Consider the following 25,743-nt stretch of genomic DNA (forward strand, 5'->3'; position numbering starts at 1 on the left):
TCTGACTAGTGATGGGAGAATCGAATACAGAATCGAATAGTATTCGAATACAGCCAGAGTATTCACATATTCGAATACATCAAAATGGATTCGAATACTTTTTGAAATGAATACAATTTCTCTGGGTGAATTGAATTCAAACCTGGAGTATTCGTTTATTCTGACAAATAGTATTCACATATTCGAATACATCAAAATGGATTCGAATACTTTTGAAATGAATACAATTTCTCTGGATGAATTGAATTCAAACCTGGAGTATTCGTTTATTCTGATAAATAGTATTTAAATAAAATATCCAAGAGCTGTATTCGTATCATATGAGTTTTAAAATGAATACATATATGGAGACATTGAAAGGAATAATTTAGGGGAGATTCATAATTTGAAAAATAATTACAAATTTTAATACTTTAAAAAAAGTATAATTAATTGTATAATTATTAAATGTAAAAATACATATTATATATATATATATATATATAATATATATATATATATATATATATATATATATATATATATATATATATATATATATACCGTAGAAATAAACTGAAGCCAGAAAACCTCAATAATATTTTGTTTTTACACAACTATATAATATAAATATTCATATTTGTTTTTATTGCTTAGAACTGTAACTCAGTTATAATATATCATATAATATTATAATATATATTATATATGTATATATGTAACTGAGTTACAGTTCTAAGCAATAAAAACAAATATGAATATTTATTTTATATAGTTGTGAAAAACAAAATATTATTGAGGTTTTCTGGCTTCAGTTTATTTCTACGGTAATTAGTGACAGGACCTGCTGTGGAAAACAGCCTTTCAGACGGAACTGAAGTAGCAGGTAAACAAAGATATTTCTTCTGAAGTTCGTATATCATGGGTATGACTTGTTTATACGAGGCACCAAAAGCCAAAGTATTCGAATACATATTCGAATACAGTGATGAATTCGTGACAAACAAGTAAGACAGGTCTAGCCTGTCTGTTAAAAACTCTCAGCTGAGCAAAAGTATTCGAATACAAGTATTCGAATACATATTCGAATACAGGGGTGAATTCGAATTCACTGTATTCGATTCTTTAAAGTATTCGATTCTCCCATCACTAGTTCTGACAACTGTGGGACGGTTATTGGTCAGAGGGTGAAGCAGAATAGCAAATTACAGATTATACATACAAGCAGAAGGTAGTCAGAGAGTATAGAATGGAAAATCGAAATAGTCACAGTCTCAAAGGCTGCTTTCATAATGTCCCTTAAAAATTATTTAATAATTCAACTTCCATGACGTCTGTACCTCATAATCTCGTATGCCTCAATTTTTCAGAGAAAGATTTGTTTTGACTGAGAGGTGGTCAAATTGTTCCTAACATTTTATATACTTTTTAAAATGTATTTACCTTTTATAGAACATAACTAATGAAGCCCAAGCAGGAGACATTTGTTACAATTATTAAAATAACATTTATCAGCATACAGGAAACTAATTAGAACTTCAACGGCCAAACTGGTGCAGTACAAGGATTGAAGAAGGTAGCAATCAGCCTAAGGAATATACATTTGGAATGTAATTTAAGAACTTAAAGAAGGAAAGCCAAACACAAATATTGTACTGAATATCAATAAAGAGGAAATAAAAAAAATCCAAGTAAAACCAGTGGATTTCCTTACATAACCTTAGAACTACATAGCCTTCTTCAGATAACTTTTGTTCAGTATGAGGAAATAAAATAATACTTTTTCTTAAATCGTCATGAACAAGATACTTAAAATGCAAGTTTAACATCAAATTGAATGAGGTCAGAAATATAATGCTACCATCGCCTTCAAAACGTTAAAGGAAACTATGAACAGACTAAGATTGTATACGGTAGTGCTCAGAACGCGATGAAAAAATGCGTATCACATACGTAGTGTTACAGAACTAAGAGATCCGGATGAAGGCAAGCGCCTACTGTACTGTAGATGGTTTCGGAAATATTGTATACCAATGGAGTTGCACAGCGTGAGGGTGTTTTCTTCACTGGCGAGGCTTGGTTTCATCTCAGTGGCATCAATTTGGGAGTGCCGATGGCCGAGCGGTCTAAGTCGTTGGACTTTGGGTCTGAGTTAAAGATAGCGCAGGTTCAAATCCTGTCTGTGACCGTTGCACTTTTTATCAGTACAATCAACCTCGTACTGTATCGACTCTCTCCTTTATTCTGTTTGATAAGATTCTCGCACAGGCCAGTGTCCCATGAGGACGGACAGAATAAAGCTTAAAAGGGGATCGGCCTCTCCTTAAAAAAAGGCAAAGCGCAAGAATTTAGTTAACCGAAAATCCTTATGTCTTCTACGAAACTCTTGCACTATCAGATAATTTTAGTGCGGTTTGCCGTATCACGTCGTCGAATAGTTGACACTATTTTTTTACGAAGGACTTGTAGATAGTGTTGTGTACGAAGGCATTATTACATAGTTTATTTCGTTATTTTAAAATAATCAACGTGATTGTTGGTTGCAGCAGGACAGTGCCACATGTTACACGTCTAATGTCACAATGCAATTCTTACTGGGCTGTTTGGCGGAGCGTGTCATATCTGAAGGATTATGGCTTCAAGATTCCCTGATTTGACGGTCTTCAGAGTTTTTTCTTAAAGATAACGTTTATAAAAACCGTCCACACGCTTTGGATGAATTGAAAATAATATAATAATGGAAATCATCAACATTACTTTAAACGTGCTGAAAAAGTCTCATCAAACATGATAAAAATAGTTCATGCATGCATTACTGAAAAAGGTGGAAATTTTGACCAGTTGCTGTGAAAATGTAATTAATTTGTGAAAGCTAATAATAATCAAAGTTTGTAAAGTATATTTTGGTTCACTTGGTTACTTTTTTCTTTTGACTACTTGATTAACTTTTGATGTGCGTGACTTAATGATCACTTTGCAATGTGTTCTTTTTTTTGCGTCTGTTTATATGGTGCCTGTGAGTCTGTCTATGACTTTGTGTATATCTACTAATAGTGCATAATCCAGGACTGGTATCTTGGATTAGTTAATAAAAATGTTAGTTGTGGGTTTCTATACAATAGTGTTATTTATTTAAAGAAAACGTAAATAATACAGTTGAATAAGCTTATATGTATGTATATTTAGAAAATTATAATAAACTTTTAGGTTATAACAGGCTAGCCTGTATATGAAATTTGGTACATACTTCCACTTGTATTTACAGGTGGAAGCCAGATTTATATATAATTGGAGGGATTGTATTTTGTCTTGATGAAAAACTTTCAGATTAGACTAAACTCAGAAATTACATACCCATGAACTATTAACTGGATAACCTCTTTTGATAAACAATTTTCCTGATTTTGTAACAGCATTTTTTCATTAAATTCTTAAAAATAGTGAACATCATTATATAAACCGAATATGACATAGGACCGGTTTTAGGTAGAGTACGATAAGCGGATCCGGTTTTTATATCGATTAATATAATCATCGATACTTACTATTCATTTATCGAATACGAGTCTTATCATATCTATAATCATATTTGAAATTAAAATAATTAATATAATACACATAGTGACAATCTCATAAATAATGAAGGAGCTATAAGGAGTATTCATAAAATTAGAACTAGAAATAGGTCAAGCTCATAAATTATAACAAAATGATGACAACATAATTAACCAAACTATTTATATGTTTTCTCCTGGGTAGCAATGATTTACCGCTTTCAAGAAGTTGAAAGCACCCTTTCTAGAAAACCATACGTCTCTTTAGTGCAAATATTTACATAACTTAGATGATCTGCAAGCAGGTCCGCTGATATGCTAATTTTTAGACCCTTTTACAATCCTCTATGAGTTTTCTACTGTCTATAAAAGACAATATGTTTATTATATGAAACAGTGACTTAAAATTTATACAAGTTATATATTGATAGCTATAATTAAATAATATTGTTTGTCAATATCGATATAAAAAATCGGGTCCGCTTATCATGCTGGACCTCTGGTTTGTATATTGCTTAGCGTGACCACTTTAAAGGTCGGTAATACAGCCAAGTATTTTACAATTTTTGTAACAATTTCAACAGTACATTTTTCAACAAAATCCATCAACGCTTAAGCAAGCATGGCCACTTTAAAGATACGCTTACACAAGCCAGGATCAACAAAGAAATTGTACAGCTTTGCATTATACTTTTCATATTTTTGTTCAATGGAGATTTTTTTCTATAATGTCTACTCATGTTTGAATAATTAATACAAATAACATAGCCTATTAAGCAACAGGTTTCAGTCATCATGGAAATTGATAAACAGTCAACAATTACCCATGTTCACGTCGCCTGATGGCTAACAGTGACAACTAAACTGTCCTCATAGACACCCAAATACAATGTCAATTACAAGGTTTATGGTTTTTGCGTTCATTGTTTGTTAACTCATCATTATACTGAACATAGTGGCACTGCACATTATAAAAGCCAATTACATTCAAATTTGGAGATATCCGATGTAACGGATGTTGCCTATTTAGCTAAACCACTGCTGTTTATTACATCAGACACTAAGGCTAAAATTGTTAATGTAAGATAACATAATGCTCAGTTTCCACACGTTATCACTGGCATAAAGGACACAGACAAAACAGTCCTGTGTCATGGTCAGTCTATAATACAAATTATAGATGGATAAAATTGTAAATTTATCCTTACATTAATTAATGAATTACCCAATACAGTACTCATTGAGATTGAAGCGCTAACATGATCTGGGCTTGAATTTAGCTACTTTACTAAGGGATAATTTTGTTTCTGCCAGCAGTACGGAGAGGCACTGAAGACCCAATTAAACCTTAACAAAATAAAGTGATTATTAAAATTGGAACTACTTTCTCACAAAGAGATGATTCTTCTGCCTCTCCACAGAGTCAGCATTCATCAGTCTGGCTTAAACCAACCTTCACGGCATCAAAGGGAAAACCGTGCTACAATTTTATGACAGCCATTTTAATTCTTGTAAATTAGTATGATCTATGAGACCTGCAAGAATGCTGTGGGATCAGGTAGTTTGTTCACCCATCCCATGGCTTGTGTTGGACACGAATTACGTTTGCAGTATTACGGGTATCAGCACTCATCCCATCACTTTTGCTTATACGCCTATGAATTTCCTATTTCTTATATGTTTAAATTTATTACTGGTGTTGTAAAGAAATAATAGTTAAATAAGTATTAATTTAATGTAAATTTAGTCCTTCATATGATTTAGAAATGAGAGTTTAACTAACATGACATGGCTTTCTTAGGTATATCATGTAACTTTCTAATTAACTAACATGAGCACAAGGGGTAGATTTGGTCCTCTGGTGGGAGCCATAGATGAAGGAACAAGCAGTGCAAGGTTTCTGGTGTTTGCGGCTAACACAGGCGAAGTATTAACGTATCATCAAGAACAAGTTACGCAGATTTGTCCAAAAGAAGGCTGGGTGGAACAGGATCCATTTGAAATATTGACAAAAGTCAAGAACTGTGTAGAGACATCTATAGATCATTTGAAAAAGCTTGATATTGACCCAGGAGATATTGTGTCCATAGGATTGACAAATCAGCGTGAGACTACTATAGTATGGGATCCATTGACTGGAAAACCTCTCTATAATGCAATAGGTATGTAAATCATTCATCTTTATTGTTCCTTTCAGTACATTAGTTAATGGTTAAATCCAAAAAAGTGTAGAATGTAAATACATATTTAAAAAAATGTATGGTGTTTAATCAGTAAGACATTTGTAGCTAGCAACACAATTAATTTTAAAATTTTTACATTACATGTTTGCCCAAGTAAAACTGCAATTAGACATTTCAAAATTTACCTGTGAGCTATAAAAAAACTAAGAATAAGATTTATGCTAAGGATAGGCAAAAATAAAAAAAATAGCAGAGATGTGCAAAAATCAGTAATCACTACAAATCATAGAGCCAAACCCGAAAACATAATACAATACACATAACACAAGATGTGTACCAGGTGCTTTATATAATCTGTTTGTAATTCATTACGTGGGATGTACAAATTAAAAATTACATTCTCAGTGATCTCATATGTACAGTTTGGTCCTATTATTTACAAAGGTCTGATAAATCTAACAGCTTGAAAATGAAAAGCTTCAAAATGAGACATTTAAAATACACTTAAAACAAGTTTGTATATTTACACAATTCTGTTATTTTTCTTAAGACTTGTACAAAGTAAAATTTGTTACTTGTTATAAAAACTACTTTTTCTGAAATTTTTAAATTGTGACAAATTTAAATTGGTATAAGTTTACTATTATTTACTACAACATTTTATACGGTTTTGATTTCTCTTAATAGGTATATCAAGGGCAGTAAAAGGTTTTGATAAGTATGATAAAATAAAATAAATATATTTATTAACATAACTTATAATTGATTGTAATTAAACCAAGCTAAAGTTTATAGAATCTACCATATAATTTTCAAGATAATGGAGTTTCTATTGTTTGAAAGTGTTATAAATGTATTAACATGCCAACCATTAGAGCCGTCATACCATCAGAGTTGTAAAATTAATTTAAAAATAATAAGCAACTTCAGGTTCATCTTTCTACATGAAATGAAATGAAAAATGACTTTATTAGAGGCGAAGTTAGGACTATAAAGTCCTCTCTACCACTTAACCTCAACATGAATACCAGATATGAAATTATCTTTCTTCCACTGTCAGGTTGAATATTTGATTTTTATGCTCAGAAAACCAATAAATTATGTAATTTAAACTCTTCAAAATAATACATTTTAAATGTGCTTCAAACAACATGATCTCATTGACCAACCTGTTTTCTTCAAGTTTCCTTTTTATATATGATATTGTTACAAAAATTAGTGGTGTAGAGTTTTTGGCAATTCTGTATGATGTAATACTTTTCATAAACAGTATTGTAATGATTATTAACTTTCAAAATGTTTAATAGCTTGACTTATTTAAACATAGACAATTTTCAATGCTATTAATTTAATAATGTTTGTACTAATTTATAAGTTTTATTTTTCCTCAGTATGGTTGGATGTACGGAATGCCGATACTGTGGACCAAATGCGGTCAAAAATTTATGGTAAAAAAGCAGAAACTCTAAAGACAATCAGTGGCCTGCCAATAAGTACATATTTTAGTGCTCTTAAACTGAGATGGCTGTTGGATAATGTACCAGAAGTAAAGACTGCTGTTGAGCAAAAGAGGTGTTTTTTCGGCACTGTCGATACATGGCTAATTTGGGTAAGTAGTCGGTTATAAAAGAAAAGCCATCTTATTATTCAAACTACCTCTCAATCTTTGAGATTGCCATTGTAGTGAAAAGATATAAATTTTGAAATTTGTCATTTACATATTGGTAATATACATGTTTTTAAGATAAGGTAATGTAATAAGAAAGAATCTGTAAATATTATTAGAATATATTTTGTTCACATCATACCTACTCTATGAACTTCTGAAGAAATCTGTTGTCTGTAAAGAAGACCATACCATGACTGTATTTTTCACTTCTTTGTCATTGTTGAATCATAGATCACCAACAGAATTGTAATATGGAAGATCCCGTTATCTTTCAAGACATAATTTTACCTTGTGTTTTTGAAGGAACAAGCATTTTCATTGAATAACATTACACAGATAAAAAGTATAACACGTTTGTTTCCTCAGACACATGATACACATAAGAAACTGATCATTATGTTTCTTATTATAAAATTCACAGAAACATTAATTTCTTGTTCAGAAGACATTGATGTACTCTTTTAATGACAATTAAGGAACAAAAATTGCTGCCATGTATAGGATCTTTCACAGATAAGCAGTTATTATTTAGGAAACCTTTTTTTTTATTGAGTGGTGTGATAACATCTAAATTAAAATAGAAATTTTTAAAATTATTGTTGCAGGTTTAATTTTTTATCTGACATTATTTAAAACAATCTCTTGTAGCTTACTTCACATTATATTGAAACCATAACCATTTGATTTCACTTGATTTTATTAATACTTGAGTTGGTTCTGTGCAATTTCAATAAATTCCAAAAAAATAAATTAATAAAATATAAATTCATTCCTCCCTTGGCCTCACTATTGGTTTCTATGTATTCAACTGTTTATTACATTGTTCTTCATGCTTGTTTGGGTTTCGATCCTTCCATCTTCATATAACATGGTGGGAAAGATTGATTCAGTGGGAATACTGAGTTAAACTTCATTTCACCTTCCCCTTAGTCCAGTATCTGGAATCTGACACTGGTACAGATAGACTCCTAGGATGTGGAGTACACGTCTGTATGAAGAGATCCATAAAAAGTCTTTAGTAGCCTAGATGACTCTGATGTTGAAACAATGCAAGGAGTTCGTTTTGAACGTCTTCGTCACAGACTTTACGGATACTTCAGACAAAAGGCTACTCCAGATTCCAGGAGTCATTCTGTACCAGTGTCAGATATCAGACGCTGCACTAAACAAAAGGTGAAATGGAGCTGAACTCAACCTTCCATTTTGTTCATTTTGTTTTTCTATAACTTGTTTTTGAGTGGATATTGTCAATGCCCACTCAAGTTCTAGCTCTCAAGTTCAGACAGCCCAAAAATAAATGCAATCAATAAATGTTAAGAGTTTACTATGAATAGGCTACCTGAACATCAACTAGTTTAATAGTTTGTTCCATAATTTATTCCCAGTCATTTTAGTTATAAAAATAAATTTAAATACATTTTATTTTCAGGTGAGGAATGTTCATAAGGTAACTACCTGTACGTTTGATGGTGAAAAGCACGTTAATGTCTAAAATGTTAATTTTGGTAAAATTTACTAAATCCTTGGATATATTAATAAAGCTGTAAATAAAATATGAAAACGCTCAGATTGTTATGATATTGTTATAGTAATATTTATTATTGATGAGATTTTTTCAATAATGACATTAATGATTTCCCCCTCTTCTTATCTAGAACTTGACTGGCGGCGTTCATGGAGGTCTACATATCACTGATGTTACCAATGCCTCAAGGACAATGCTTATGAGTCTTCAAACCTTGCAATGGGATCCAATGCTTTGCAGGTGATTATAATAAGTGTGGATTAAAATGACCTAGTGTGGCGATTCATCTGTTAAGCAGTTTGAGTAACAATTAAAGCATATCAACTTGTCTAATTTAAGCCAATTTCTTCTGAATATTTCACTGGTCAGTGTTTTGTGTATATTACATCAAATCTAGACAAATTTCGTACATTGAGCTTTACACATACCCATTATAGTAAATTCTCCCCTATTACCCCCTCCTCCTAACAAATTAATCCCTGCCCTACTAATATTCCTCCTTCCCTACTAATTAACTCTCCAAAAATAGGCCTAAAAAAATGAATGAAGTTCTATAACTATTTCAAGTAAGTTGTTAACTTAACTGAGTCATGAGAAACCTGTGATGAGTAATATTGGTGCATATCAATGAATTTATATACCATGTGTAAAACATCATAAGTTCAGTTTCTAATAAGGTAATTTTTCTGAAATTAAAAAAAAAAAAACTTGTTTGAAAATGAGCTGCTGCATATCAATAAATATTTGCATAGTTAAAAATCAATTTGTTTAAATTTCAAAAAGAAAAATATTAAAACACGTACATTTGTGTTAGTAGTTAAAAACATTTTAGCACAATTGTTTATAATCTTCAAATAACTGTAAAAACTGATTACAAAATTGAGAATAACTTGTAATAACTGTACAGTCAATATTTACATCCATAAATGAGGAAACAGAAATTTACTTCTAAAACTCAAAAGCAATTTCTAAGCCAAAATTGAAGGTTGATTTTTTTTCTAGAAATCAAAGCTTTTTATTACCAAATTCTTTTAAATTAAAATTTGTTTGATAATCGCAACACCATTTTCTCCCTTTAGTTGGAATTTTATTTTATTATAATTCATTACGTGAATAATTTTTAAGTCAAACTATTCTTAAGTCTGAATAGTTACTGTATTAGGAGCTGAGTACTTTATTATGGTATTCCCTAAGAGTTAAAGCGATTCAATAACATTTTTATTCTTTTTAACACAAAAAAAGCATTTTGGAATGCTTACTACACATATTATTCCTATGATGAATATTTTGTTCACGTCTTCAACATTAACTCTGTTTTAACAGGTTTTTTGATATTCCTATGAGTGTTTTACCACAAATTAGAAGTTCCTCAGAAATCTACGGGTATTTAGCAGAGACCTCACTACGTGGTGTTCCAATTTCAGGGGTAAGTTTGTTAACTTAAGTTTGTTTTTATACTGTTATCTACAAGTTTTTTTAGTCAAATGTAAATGACTCTATTTAACCCATTACCTACCAATCAAAATTCCAATAATTTTACCCTCTGGTAACAAATTATTTTTGTTACTTTGCTATGGAAATCATTGTGTGGGTGCTTAAGGTAAATTAAAAATATTAATCACCATATAATATGTTAAAATTGTATTTAACCCATTACCTACCAATCAAAATTCCAATAATTTTACCCTCTGGTAACAAATTATTTTTGTTACTTTGCTATGGAAATCATTGTGTGGGTGCTTAAGGTAAATTAAAAATATTAATCACCATATAATATGTTAAAATTGTATTTAACCCATTACCTACCAATCAAAATTCCAATAATTTTACCCTCTGGTAACAAATTATTTTTGTTACTTTGCTATGGAAATCATTGTGTGGGTGCTTAAGGTAAATTAAAAATATTAATCACCATATAATATGTTAAAATTGTATTTAACCCATTACCTACCAATCAAAATTCCAATAATTGTACCCTCTGGTAACAAATTATTTTTGTTACTTTGCTATGGAAATCATTGTGTGGGTGCTTAAGGTAAATTAAAAATATTAATCACCATATAATATGTTAAAATTGTATTTAACCCATTACCTACCAATCAAAATTCCAATAATTTTACCCTCTGGTAACAAATTATTTTTGTTACTTTGCTATGGAAATCATTGTGTGGGTGCTTAAGGTAAATTAAAAATATTAATCACCATATAATATGTTAAAATTGTATTTAACCCATTACCTACCAATCAAAATTCCAATAATTTTACCCTCTGGTAACAAATTATTTTTGTTACTTTGCTATGGAAATCATTGTGTGGGTGCTTAAGGTAAATTAAAAATATTAATCACCATATAATATGTTAAAATTGTATTTAACCCATTACCTACCAATCAAAATTCCAATAATTTTACCCTCTGGTAACAAATTATTTTTGTTATTTTGCTATGGAAATCATTGTGTGGGTGCTTAAGGTAAATTAAAAATATTAATCACCATATAATATGTTAAAATTGTATTTAACCCATTACCTACCAATCAAAATTCCAATAATTTTACCCTCTGGTAACAAATTATTTTTGTTACTTTGCTATGGAAATCATTGTGTGGGTGCTTAAGGTAAATTAAAAATATTAATCACCATATAATATGTTAAAATTGTATTTAACCCATTACCTACCAATCAAAATTCCAATAATTTTACCCTCTGGTAACAAATTATTTTTGTTATTTTGCTATGGAAATCATTGTGTGGGTGCTTAAGGTAAATTAAAAATATTAATCACCATATAATATGTTAAAATTGTATTTAACCCATTACCTACCAATCAAAATTCCAATAATTTTACCCTCTGGTAACAAATTATTTTTGTTACTTTGCTATGGAAATCATTGTGTGGGTGCTTAAGGTAAATTAAAAATATTAATCACCATATAATATGTTAAAATTGTATTTAATGTTATTTGGAATCAACATGTACCGTATAATCTGTCATGAACAAAAATCAATCAAATTATCTGGACTAAATACCTCCAAGCAAATGTCAGAAATATGCAACCAAGACACTTTGAAACAAATGTACTCTGCATTTATACATTCCCATATTAGTTCATTAATATGCAACTTAGAAAAAAACTTGACATGATCCTAAAAAGTAATTAGGATCAAAATTTTAGTTTTTCATACCTTCTAAAATTAGAAACATACAAAAAACATCTTTTCAAACAAAATTTAAATAAAAATACTGTACGGAACATCTTTTTTATTCACTTGAAGAGTGTTTTTAGAGTTAGAGCAAAATTCAGTCATTGTCTAGGCTTATTTTATTTTATTTGTTGACTAAATAATATTCTTAAACTGTTTGAATTAGAATAAGTTTGTTTTATTGTACTAGCATAATACTGTACACTTATACTATTTAATGTGTATTTTCCATGCATATACAGTAATGAATAAAGATATTTGAATTTTATTATCTTACATTTTTAGTATTTAGTCACCGCAACAATTGGATTTATACCAGATCTACCACTAAAAATAAAATTATGTAGATCATTACCTTGCCTTGGTAATTCCCAAGTATGAAGGTTAGGCCTTGTCACATAATTTTCTTAAATTTCTTCATCATCATTTTACTCAACATTTTGTCATCAAAGTTACCATCACCCACATTATATTTACTTTCATTGAGTATGTTCTCCACAAATTTACTAAAACTCAGAAAAGAACGTCATTTCAGACGGCAAGTAATAAAAACAAACAATCAACAGATGACACAATCGATTTCAAGGGAGTTGACCAGCTTCCAAATTGAACGTGTTATATTTCAGGCAGTTCTTGTCATCGGTAATAATGATGCTGATGCTAACTGATGACAGGCACAATTCGTTACTGGTAACCAATGGGTTAAAAGTTAAGTGACTGGCACTAATAAGATTTTAAATCGTAGCCTGTTTTTTGGGTCTTTATAAATCTTTAAAATGTGGTTCTAAGGGAATAATGATGTGTTATGGTTATACATTATTTTTATCAGGAATAGATGGAGAATAATATTGTCGTTAGAATAGTTTTATTATAATAATGAAGAAAAATTTGTCATTGTAAGTTATATCTTTATGTATTTTTATATGTTTGATATATTGGGAGATTAATAATTGTTTTTAAATGTTACTTTTTTCCAGTGTTTGGGAGACCAACAAGCAGCGTTAGTCGGACAGATGTGTTGGAAACAAGGGCAGGCCAAAAACACTTATGGCACAGGTTGCTTCTTGCTATATAACACAGGCACTGCGGTAATTATTTCACATAATAATAAAAACCTAGTTTAGACTAGTTCACACCACAGTTATTTATCAGTTTAATTCCATACTCCTGTAATAGTGGTTATACTGGTTTATTTGTTGATGAAAAGCTGACATATAATTTATATTTATAAATTAAAACTGAAATTTGTTAACATTTGCCTTAAAATGACCATAAAACCTTGTAGTGCCGCAGATGTGCGTCATTTGGTTTGTAGCAAAAACATTTAATAATTTTAAGCAAATGTACAGCATCTTTTTGAAAAAAGTTTAAAATTTAAGAAAAACAAGTATAACACATTACACATTGATACGCACATTTGAGGTTATTTCAAAGTATATTAACTGTAACATGGACAACTGATGAAGTATCTTCTCAGAGTCGGCATTCTCCGGGAGGATCCGCTCTATAGAATGTGTGACAAAAGCAAGAGGAAACTTCTGAACACCTGCTATTTGACTCTTCTGCAAAAGCAAGGGAGTAATACGCCATCTTTAGTAATGGACAAAGATGGTGAATTTCCCTCGGAGGATCTGATCAGTTGTTTTTTGGCAGTTTGAGAACTCATGGTATACTTTTGGGGTGCACAAAAGGCCCTTGAGGTTTAAGTGCATGGCAATAGACTGCCCTTTAGAATAAGATGAACTGTGACTGAAGGAATTATATCTGTGGTCTATGGTAAACGTCATATTAATTATTCTCAGTCTGTATGTAAACCTGTGTATTTATCCAATAGCCCGTAGAAATAGCCCTAGTGTCTCACATAATTACTTAAACACCCACAAATCAGACTTTTCAGAACCCCCACCCCTATATAACAGACTTGTAATGGTAACAATAACCCCCCTTGAAAATTACATAACACTGCCACCAACACCCTCCCGAACACCAATTTATAGTGTTCTAAAAATTACAATATAATAAAGACAAGTGTAAACTCTAAAGTAAGATGTGATTTATTAATACAAAACTAGCATTTCATAACTGTACAACATTGTTAAGAATGGTTTTCTCTTCCATATAGTAAACATTTTTGTATTTTAAAATCAACAATTGAAACAGTTTTACCCTATTTACTTTTTAGACTTAAAATCTAAATACAACCACAATGTACCTACACAATCACAACACCATTGCATGACACATTTACCCTCTTTGTTGTTTAACCATGTTGTCCTCTTAAAAAAATTATTTTTTAAAATAAATTTTGAAACTTTTGGAAATATTATAGCAATTTCATAACACTTTCAATTATTGTAATATATTGAAAATTATCAGAAGTAAAAGAAAATATTTTACAGTCTAGTATTGAATATCCTCTATATTGTTGTGTGAGGTGTGACCAGCAGTGCGTTGTCATTAATGTTTCGAAAAGAAGTGAAGTTGGAGGAAGAAGGAGAGTAGATGAAAAAGCAAGTAAGCTATATAAAGCACTAAAAAAACATGAATGGACTTATCCAAAATCTCTAGGAACAAGTCGATGCATTACTTGCAAACTTTTGTTGTATAAACTTTGATCACAGGTAAAGAAGTTCTTTAACATGAACGTGGTTGACTGATTTTTTGTAAAAACTAGAAAATATACTGTAATGCACATAATGTAGATTTAGTTATTCAATCACAACTGTTGATTACCACATGTGTAAATTACATTATAATGATACATACATTAGTTTTATTTATTGATTGGTAATATTACTTGATTTAAATCAAATTAGGCACCATTCTCTCCCATGTTTTGCTGTCGTGGAAGTACTATTTGTAATTACCTATAGTACTTCCACTAAATGTGAATCATATATGTGAAATTCACTTACCTACCGTATCTCTCAGAGTAATCCTGAGTTTACTGTAATTGTTTTCTGGCTCAAAATAATGAGTTGAAAACTTTTGGCAAATATCAATTTGTATTAAGCTTGATTTAATAACTGTTATATTCTCAAAAATTAATATACAAATTACACAAAATAATAAATAAGGCTTAAAAAGAAAATGTCTTATTGTTTCCTTTATTTAGCTTTTTCCAATGTGTGTCTTTAGTACATTTATCATTTTTAGATTGTGCAATCCACTCACGGCCTGTTGACGACAGTTGCTTACAAGTTGGGGAAAAACTCACCCGCTATCTACGCCCTAGAGGGGTCAGTGGCAGTGGCAGGGGCGGCAATTAGCTGGCTGCGAGACAATCTGCACATTTTGTCAGATGTCAACATTACAGCCGAGCTGGCACAGGCTGCTTCGTCGACAGGCCAGGTCATGTTTGTACCGGCCTTCTCTGGTCTCTATGCTCCATATTGGCGCAATGATGCACGTGGGTACGATAATTGTAGTCACAGTTTGTTATTTTACAACAAGACTAGTTAAACATCTCTTCCATATATTAGGTTTTCTTACTTAACAATAAATACGATTAAAGGGTGGTGTTGGGAATAATACTAAAATATACAACTACAAATGTACATCTTAAGATAGATTACTAATTTTATGATTGAAGAGGGAAAATAGCCAGATTGCAGGAAAATCCCATGGAGTGACTTGCACCATCATTGAACTTGGCGTTGCCTATGTAGAAATGAAACTTAAATGGAAAATTTCAAATCAGTTCGTTCTCGATATATTATACAGACAGACAAAAATTAAATTTTTCCAGCTCCGTGAGTGATAGCTTCACTAATGCTCAGCCAATTACTTAAAGGAATTAATTTCTTTATAAGTAAAACCTTGTCTATGAAGTCATCTTTCTTACAGAAACTGTACAAATTTCATATTCCTGTCTTCAGCCATTTTTCTGTAAGCCTAATTACAACAATATCTCCAAATACAACTTTAAATGTCTACAATGTTTTACGTAATGGCCAAACATTTATAAATATTTTTCTTGCATTCAGAAAAGAACTGTGACCAAACAATTTTTTTAGTAAAAAATGTACTCAACCAAATATTGGTTGCACCACCTGAATGTTTTAGTTTTAAAATATTTTCCCTGTGGGACTTTAAATTGATGGTGCTTGTTGTACTTGAATAATATCTTATTAGTCTAATATTTTAATAGGTAGGTAACGTTTACAGATCCATTCTTTTAAAAGTTTTGAGGCATGATGTAATATGGGTTTTTCTAGTGTCTCATGGACATGTTAATTATGTGGTAATTAGTTTGGTACAAGTGTCTACAGACTCAGTACTTCTCTAGGTATTTGGGCATACTGTACTTGTAATCTATGTTGTAGAGTGTTTATTCTTACACTAAATAAAGAAAATGGTCTAATATCTAAAATGATTTAAATACTACCACACATAATAATATTGCATCTTTACATATTACATATGTAGATTCAGCATCTATAGTAATTCATATTTTTGTACAAATCACATTAAGTTTACATTTCTGACTGTAATGATGATGGTTCTTACATTATGAAGGTGACTTGAATTATGTAGTTCTGAACTTGACTTTATTTCAAATAAAAAATAGAGATTATTGAATACCAGATACTTTTTTCGGTAAGGACTAGTCTCTAATGAAACCTCTTGTCTTAAATGTGGCTCTAGTGGTACAATGATCAGTGTCACTGAGCCTAAACTTCTGTACACCCTTCCCCATGTAGTCACTTAACTTCCCACTTTATTGTGGCTGTAGCATAGTATTGTATTCTGGCTGTTACGATGGAGTTATGTGTTGAACAAATAATGGGAGCTGAATTTTAGCATCTCATTTAACATGAATCGGGCCGAATGGATTATTTTTTTAAATACTTGTAAATTTAGTATTTTTCAAGCGTACTTAGTTTGCTACTTTTGTGAAATTGGTGTAAAATTTCCAACTGTAGTACTCATCCATAAAATGTTGAGCTAACAATGAAATCTGTTTTTGTAATTTAGGTTTTGGGAAATGCTCTTTAAATTTGTGGCTAAACGCCCTGCCTGTCTGTCTGATGTAAAGCTGGGACAATCGTAACAAGTTAGTCTGTTTTTGTGTGAACAAAGTTATACACTGATTTGTATGTTTTTGTTTGGACAGAGAACTCAGGTTCAGAGATTTACATCTCACAATGTTCCTGTTGTAGTTGTTGTCTTAAAGACTAGGTCTAAGCTATGAGGTTTAAGGTCTTTAATTACATTGTTACAATATCAGGCTATGCTTAACAAATATACTTACTTCTTATGCTGTTTTTCATTTTCCTTTTTATTACCTAGTAGTATTTTACTATAATTCTTCCACCAAAGTGTTATCGTAATACCTTTGCAATGTATTTTATGATCTTTAATTTTTTATAATAATTGGTTACATTCACTGGTACTATAAAACATCTGTAAATCATAGAATTATAAGCAGCCATTTTTTATGTATGGATGATATGAAGTTAAATGGATGGTGTATACTTACAGTAAACACTATATTCAAAACTATTTATGCTTTTGTCTAGAATGAGGTCTAAAAACTTCAGTTGGTTTGATATTTCTTTTTCAATAGTGAAACTTAGATTGGGCAATGTTGTTTAAGTACTCGTATTTATGGAAAAGATATAACTGGCGGACATTACCATTAACCCTCGAACTAGCAGTCTTTTTTCTTCAGGTGGCAGGCCATTTTTCAGTGTTTTGTACCCGTATTTTAAGCATTTTGTAAAATATACATTTTTATTATAAACCTGCATGTGTAATACATTTTTTAGGAAAATGTTGAGATAATATTATACTATAAAAACATTGTACATAAACCATACAAAAATTACTACACTATATTTTTGTATTTATTTTTTTGTAAATTTGGGGCTATCCCAGGTAAAGTGTGATAATATAAATATTAGAACCTGAAATAGACAATTTTATCTAGTTTCAGAAAATATATAATGGTATCCAGGTTCTTTTGAAGAAAAATTATATATATTGTAAAACCACAAAAATAGTACTTGAAAGGCTAAATTTGTTGCTCTGGTTTTGATTATTTTCAAAAATTAACAAAAATATAATTGTTATACTAAATATTTCCAAAATATAACAAATTCTATGGAATTGTATTTACTACAAAACCATAAATAAATTATTTACGATTATTTAAAAAAATTAACAAACAAAAACTGTACACTAAATATTTATAATATATAAAAAAATTTACCATAGCCTAAAATAAAGCTACAGCAAGCTAGAGACCTACATAATAAACCATGCCTATGATATAATTACTAGTGAAATGGCTAGATGAAGACAATCTTTCTGGCAAGTTTATATGACATCACTGTTGCCAAAACAGCAAAACAAATTATACCATTGAAATCAACAATTCTTTCAGTTTGAAATGGTATATAAATAGTGGTGGTGGTGTTGACTTATGTACTATATGAACTGTCAAAACATGTGCGTTTCAAATCAACGCAGATAAAATAAAATAGAATATTACATAAAATCATGCACCATTAATTAGCAAGTTATTACAGTTGCTAAATAGTACACTTGTCATTTGTTTAAAAACTTAGGATGGGTTTAATTTTATTATTGCTACACAATAATTTTATTTTCATAAACCATTAAATTTAGAAATTAACAATATGAAAAAAATATAACAGTTTAAGTTAAGAACACAATAGAATACATAAAAACACTATAAACTATAAAACTATTAATAATTGCTTAGAGTACGGTATCAACAAGGTTAAAATTTGTCAAAAAATGTTCATCAAGGGAATAAAATACCTCACTTATAAGCCAGCTAGACAACTTGGCTGCAAATGAATGGCTTTAGCTCTAAGCTCCTAAATGTTTGAGGTAATTTATTGAAACACTTGATTTGTAAATAAATATTTGCTTACTAATGTTTTTCTTAGTCTAAAGTGCAATAATATCGTGAGCTTGTCTAGTTTTATAATTATGGATTTCTTCAAAGCAGTTGAAGTTATTCAGGTTTTCCCTCACATGCAATAAATTTTGAATCAAAACTGTATAATAATACAATTGTGTCATTTACATACCTATGGAATACAATATTTTATTACTATATTTATTCTGATCAGACATTAAGTATTTGTTTTATACGTAATTCTGATAAACATGGAAGATATTAGTAGAAAATAGAGTCAAAACTTATTTTCATTCCAGGTTGATATTTGGTATCTCAGAGGAGACGAAGAAGGAACATTTAGTGAAAGCTGCGCTGGAGGCTGTGTGTTTCCAGACACGAGACATTTTGGAAGCAATGAATCAAGATTGTGGGATACCACTCACCAAGCTGTTGGTAGATGGCGGCATGACCGTCAACAGTTACGCGATGCAGTTGCAAGCAGACTTGTGTGGTATTCCTGTTGGTAAGGGTCATCTGCTACTACTCTTCGACTATTAATTGTGCAATTACAATACAAAATCATTCACAAAGTAAGTTGCTGAGGGGCATCTGTTGCCGAATGGGTGGGGATAGCGGCGTGACCTGAACGGTGCTGTCTAACTACGTTCAGTACACATCTGGAATGTGGCTACGCCATTTTATGCGTTCTAAACTGGTGTCCAAAGTGGGCACTGCAATCAAATTTCCTGTCGACTTTAAAGTACATATTGTCATTAGATTTCTTTTAGTAAACAAAATTCACTGTTAGTTATGTTCTATATATGGAGCTTTATTGCAGTTAAAAAATTATGCCAAATGTTTCTTGAAGAACAAACCAATATTTCCGAATAAAAGCGAAGTGGGTGATCGCCTGTGGTTACTGACGAAAGTTTGGTTACTCACCAAACAAATCAATCATTTCTCTTTTTTAAGTTTGTCATTGATGATGAATGGTTTGAAAGGATAATGGAATTTCTGACATTTGCCATTGTTGTATCTTACAAAACGTGTAACACTACATTTTGAGGATTGGAATCTATCGACAGCCAGCTCTTAGGTATAAATAACTCACTTGCTATTGTGTGTATCTTACAAAACGTGTAACACTACATTTTGAGGATTGGAATCTATCGACAGCCAGCTCTAACTCGACAGGTATAAATAACTCATTTGCCATTGTTGTATCTTACAAAACGTGTAAACACTACATTTTGAGGATTGGAATCTATCGACAGCCAGCTCTTAGGTATAAATAACTCACTTGCTATTGTTGTATCTTACAAAACGTGTAACACTACATTTTGAGGATTGGAATCTATCGACAGCCAGCTCTAACTCGACAGGTATAAATAACTCACTTGCCATTGTTTGTATCTTACAAAACGTATTACACTACATTTTGAGGATTGGAATCTATCGACAGCCAGCTCTAACTCGACAGGTATAAATAACTCACTTGCCATTGTTGTATCTTACAAAACGTATTACACTACATTTTGAGGATTGGAATCTATCGACAGCCAGCTCTAACTCGACAGGTATAAATAACTCATTTGCCATTGTTGTATCTTACAAAACGTATTACACTACATTTTGAGGATTGGAATCTATCGACAGCCAGCTCTAACTCGACAGGTATAAATAACTCATTTGCCATTGTTGTATCTTACAAAACGTATTACACTACATTTTGAGGATTGGAATCTATCGACAGCCAGCTCTAACTCGACAGGTATAAATAACTCACTTGCCATTGTTGTATCTTACAAAACGTATTACACTACATTTTGAGGATTGGAATCTATCGACAGCCAGCTCTAACTCGACAGGTATAAATAACTCACTTGCCATTGTTGTATCTTACAAAACGTATTAACACTACATTTTGAGGATTGGAATCTATCGACAGCCAGCTCTAACTCGACAGGTATAAATAACTCACTTGCTATTGTTGTATCTTACAAAACGTATTACACTACATTTTGAGGATTGGAATCTATCGACAGCCAGCTCTAACTCGACAGGTATAAATAACTCACTTGCCATTGTTGTATCTTACAAAACGTTAACTCGACAGGTATAAATAACTCACTTGCTATTGTTGTGCATTTCTTAACTTGTAATATAATTGGCATTAAAATGAATAGTTCAATTGCAAAAGTTTTCTTGACATAATAGAAAACATATTGAAGTGTGTTATTTGTTTAAAAATTTAATACATTGGAAAATTCTACGAGAAAATACAAACTCTATTCCGATTATTGATTTTTTTATCTATAAATAAAATAATAGTTAATATATTTTTGTTTAAAATTTATTGAGTTAAATGTGGTCTATTAAAAAGCAATAATGTTATTATGTTATAAAACATAAGTATGTACTATACTTTATTTAATTACCCAAAAAGTTTTAAGTTGGCTTTTCTAGGAGTTCTTAGTTAAGGAGTTTCACAAAAGTAAAATTTTAAAAAAATTAGCACAATGTTTGCCTGAACATTTATAAATTCTGTGCAACCCACGTGGACTATCTCAATGTTATTGCCTAGTCTTCCTTAAAAAATTATCCATATATTATAAATGTAAATTTCTTTATTTTTTTGTATTTTTCTTTAACTGTAGTTAGTTGTGGTATCTAGAGCTGTTTCTTCTACTACTCTGTATGTTGAGAGCTATATTATTATTTTCATCTCTGTTTGTCCCAGAACGAGACCTGAGGTATGCTAAGTGGAAGATGGACAATACACAGGAGTATTGGCTGGGATCTTGAAGCTAGTCCTAATTCTAGTCCAAATAATATTAGTTCAAGTAAGTATGTTTTCATCTGGCAAGAATCTTTTAACGGGTTATTTCCTTTGTACAAGTGATGTTGTGTTTTAAAGGACCGTTTTATCAGTGATTAGCAGAACAATGTTAGTGCAGTTTGTTGAGCAATGTAAGTTATAAGTTAAGTTGTCAATGCAGAGAATTAGTTTAATTCAGTACATATTTCATATACTGCCCAAAATGTTTTCAAATGGCCTGCTCAATTTTAGATATTTTCCAGAGTTTTACATACAAATTAATGTCATTGATATTTATGAACATGAGCAGGTAGAATTCACTTGCTTTCCCCTCAAATATATTAGTATAGAAACAGTATTAATATGTTCTATTTTAGAACTTAAAGATTGTTTTTTTTACCTTATGTTTGAGTTATTTTTATTTGACTTGGTACAGAATATTGGAGATCCAACTCAGTTTTTCTTCCAAATTTATTAATAGGACCTCAAAATATTTATGAACAAAAAAAAGATACCTTTAAAAATATATTTTTGGACCTTTTTATGGATTTAACTCAGGCCTCGGCAGTTTGTACTAAGTATGGCCCTAAGTGATGTTTCGCAGATTGTCAGCTTGGTTGGCTGTGTTCAGCGATCACGTATCCTGTGTACATCATTCTGGCTCAGATTTAAACGGCTGTATTTGAGCTCTAAACCCCTTTAGATGATTGGTATTTAAATTTTTCATAATTAATGTTTGGCCCCACCTAGATTGCTCCTAGTACTTCAATAAAATGATTATGTACATAGCAGTGACAGTGGCACAGACACTTTGAACAATAAATCACTTCCAGAAAATGTTTGTTACTGTAAGTGCTGCAAATAGTGAAATATCGATTTAGTTCCTTATTTTACTGAGAGATTACAGTAATTTTCAGTACACCTGTTAATTTAATACAGAAAAATATATTCTAATCTAATAATTAAACGGCAGATTATTCTAATTGCTGGTGTGGCAACTGCTACAGTAGTACTTTCTTTAACAAAAGTTAGTATTAACATACACAAAGGCTTAGTAAAGTCTCAATATTTTAACTAATGTTTGTCAGATCTTCATGATAATTAACTCAATAATAAAACTCATAATAAATCTAATAATAATAATTAGCTATAAAAAAATTTTATGTTTAGCTTAAATTAATTTATTACGGTCAGGACAACAAAGAAACATTGACCGTTCAGTGATTTCACTGTTCAGAGCGGCCATTTTCACTACTTACCTATTGCTTGAGGTAACACACACATGCTGGGGAGACAATTACATATATGAACATAATCACATATGTTGCTAACTGAGTTCTAAGGATTCATTCAAATTTTTCAATTATAAATATGGAAATCACATAATTTTAATTTGCTGAAATAATTCAGTTTCTCCTAAAATGTTCATGTAAAACTACATTATATATATATATATATATATATATATAGTATATATTACTATATATTATACAATATATATATATATAAATTATTTATTTCAAAATTTTGATGCTGATTTATTTAAAATAACTTGCTGTAGCACCCAGGAGGGCCTGTTGTATTTTTATTTTATTACAATCATTTTGTCATTTTTTGAAAATAACATTATCTTAATTAGTGATAAAGTAGATAAAAAGGTCTTGGAAATGGCTTTTACATTTGCTTGTAATTATAAATCAAGTCAATGACTATACTTAATTAAAAAAACTCAATCTGGAATGTGTTAATTTTTCAGATGGGAAACAGACAATATCATTAAAGTTGATGCCATGTGGGGTCTTCCTGATGTCTTCCAATTTCTTTGTATATTTACTAAGTCAACATTTTACATGTTGACATCCAAGACTGAAAACATTAGTTACTATTGAGTAATAATAGTATGTGAGAGTTACATCGAAAGGGTCCTTTGCAATGTTTTCTTTAGTGGTTAAAATCAGTAAAATAACAAGCTAAGTTAGAAGGGAATTAAAAAAATCGTACAGTTTTGAAGTTTTTTTAAACGTTATTTTTTCAGTTTCTTATTAAATTTACTTGCAACATTACATTTTACCGCTAGGATTATTAAAATGTATAGTGCCAAAAAGGATTAAGAATTTAGATAATTTTTAGTGCGGTCGGTTTAACTTTATAAAAAGTGGAGACTCTTCACAAATAATTTAGGGTACTAAAAAGTACCTCAATGGGAAATTAAAAAATTCAAAATAGAAAAAATTATGTTTATTTGCATTATCGGTTCAACCAATTTTTATAGGCACAACAGGCATGTTATAAACAAAACTAGTTACCCACTTAAAATTTGGTGGCCACTTTAATTATATTACAAAATAAACATTTTTTATTAACAAATATTGAGTACTAAAATTAAACCATGAAATTATTGTTTTGTTTGGAAAATTTGTTTTTTGACGATGTATGGATTGTTAAGGTAAAGCAGGTAGTTTTTTCCATACATTTGCCATCGTTCAGTGGATTAAAAAACTCAGATAAAAACACTACGTTTCGAGATCTTGCAATCTGATCTCTTTCTTCAGGTAAATAAAATAACGTTAATCACATAATAACAAAACTAGGTTAAAATAAAACAAATCATACTCAGAGTGGTTGTGACCACGCTTCCCGAGTCAGGAATATTACAACCACCATGTTGTAATGCAAATCCACTAACTTCTAAAACATGCTCTTAATAATAAACAAAAAACACCACACTAAAATTTATTAAAACTACCTACAGGTAATACAGGTTCCAGTTAGGTTCTGCATTTCACCAAACCAACCACCTACGACTGACCACAGGTCCAATAGTAAATGGTGGATCGTTACAGTAGAAACAACGATGGCGGGTTTAAAAAAGGAGGGAACAGGAGTGGGCCTTTTTTATTATTGGTTTCCATCTTGACGGTAAATATTACCCTCTAACTTCAAAATCAATTGCATTAAGTGCCATAGTTCTAACAGTTACCATAATTACTGGCACAGGAAAGTTTAGTTCTTTCCTTTTAATTTTTATTTGATACTGAAAAGTAACTAAAGGTGTTATGAATAGTTTGGGTTTGTAAGTAAAAAAGTGAGTTGATAAGATTAATTTTCATTTACAGTTTTACCATCAAGACTGTTAATCGTTTTTAAATTTGTTAACATTGTCTATGAAATTGATTAGTGATTTTAATCCACAAATAGAGTGAGGGAAAGAAAAAAATTGTACAGTTGGCATTCCTGGTTTTAGTTGATGACATCTGTCGGTTTGTTTGATACCCATCTGCTTGACATTAATGTTCGGATTCATTTTTGGTTAGAAAACTCTTGTGAATTGTATTTTGAAAATGAGATGAAATAGTGAAATTTATCATACATACAAATATACAGAGTGGCGGCATATGTCAATTTTCCCCAGAACGAGAAATTTTTAAAGACGTTAAGGTTAATTATTAAATAGGCCTTTTTAGGCAAAAAAAAAAACAATATTCTTTATAGGAAATTACTTTCATAATTATTTCCAGACAATGTTATAATAGCAGTTGTTTTGAAATGTCCACCTTTGCTATTGTAAAAACAATTCTATACGGGACTGGAGAATACAGAATCACACATTTTTAGCATTATAAGGTTTATCTGTTATTAACAAGTTCAAAATGCAATTTCTATCTAGGTTTCTGAGTTTTCAAGATTTTGCGGTTTTGAAGCATACACAGTCTCCAATTTAATAATTAACCCACATGTTGAAAAATCACATGAGGTTCAGGCCATGGCGAGAGGCAGGCCAATCGATTGTACACAGAGACCCAAATTCAATTCATTTTAAATTTTGTTATTTAAAAAATATTGAACTTGGATACCGAAGAATTAGCTGGGTGCACCATTTTGTTGCGAGATGAGCGAAATGGATATTGAATAACAGGATTGTTTCCGAGCTCGGGAACTA

General features: G+C 30.8%; 1 protein-coding gene across 4 annotated transcripts; it reads left to right on the forward strand.

Annotated features, from left to right (window-relative positions):
- Positions 1–2,989: 2,989 nt before the first annotated feature.
- LOC124371487 (glycerol kinase-like) lies at positions 2,990–19,714 on the forward strand. 4 transcript variants are annotated; one of them, XM_046829829.1, is made up of 8 exons: positions 2,990–3,122; positions 5,335–5,695; positions 7,108–7,325; positions 9,041–9,150; positions 10,234–10,336; positions 13,089–13,199; positions 15,268–15,524; positions 19,303–19,714. In XM_046829829.1, exons 2-8 carry the CDS (start codon positions 5,365–5,367, stop codon positions 19,541–19,543), a joined length of 1,371 nt encoding a protein of 456 aa, XP_046685785.1. In that variant the 5' UTR covers positions 2,990–3,122; positions 5,335–5,364; the 3' UTR covers positions 19,544–19,714. The 4 variants fall into 4 exon arrangements, with proteins under 4 accessions (XP_046685785.1, XP_046685784.1, XP_046685783.1 ...); XM_046829828.1 differs by having other exon boundaries at positions 2,990–3,075; positions 19,303–19,713; XM_046829827.1 differs by having other exon boundaries at positions 2,996–3,151; positions 19,303–19,713.
- Positions 19,715–25,743: the final 6,029 nt, after the last annotated feature.

Source organism: Homalodisca vitripennis, unplaced genomic scaffold (assembly GCF_021130785.1).
Source record: "Homalodisca vitripennis isolate AUS2020 unplaced genomic scaffold, UT_GWSS_2.1 ScUCBcl_1477;HRSCAF=5155, whole genome shotgun sequence".
Taxonomy (NCBI): Eukaryota; Metazoa; Arthropoda; class Insecta; order Hemiptera; family Cicadellidae; genus Homalodisca; species Homalodisca vitripennis.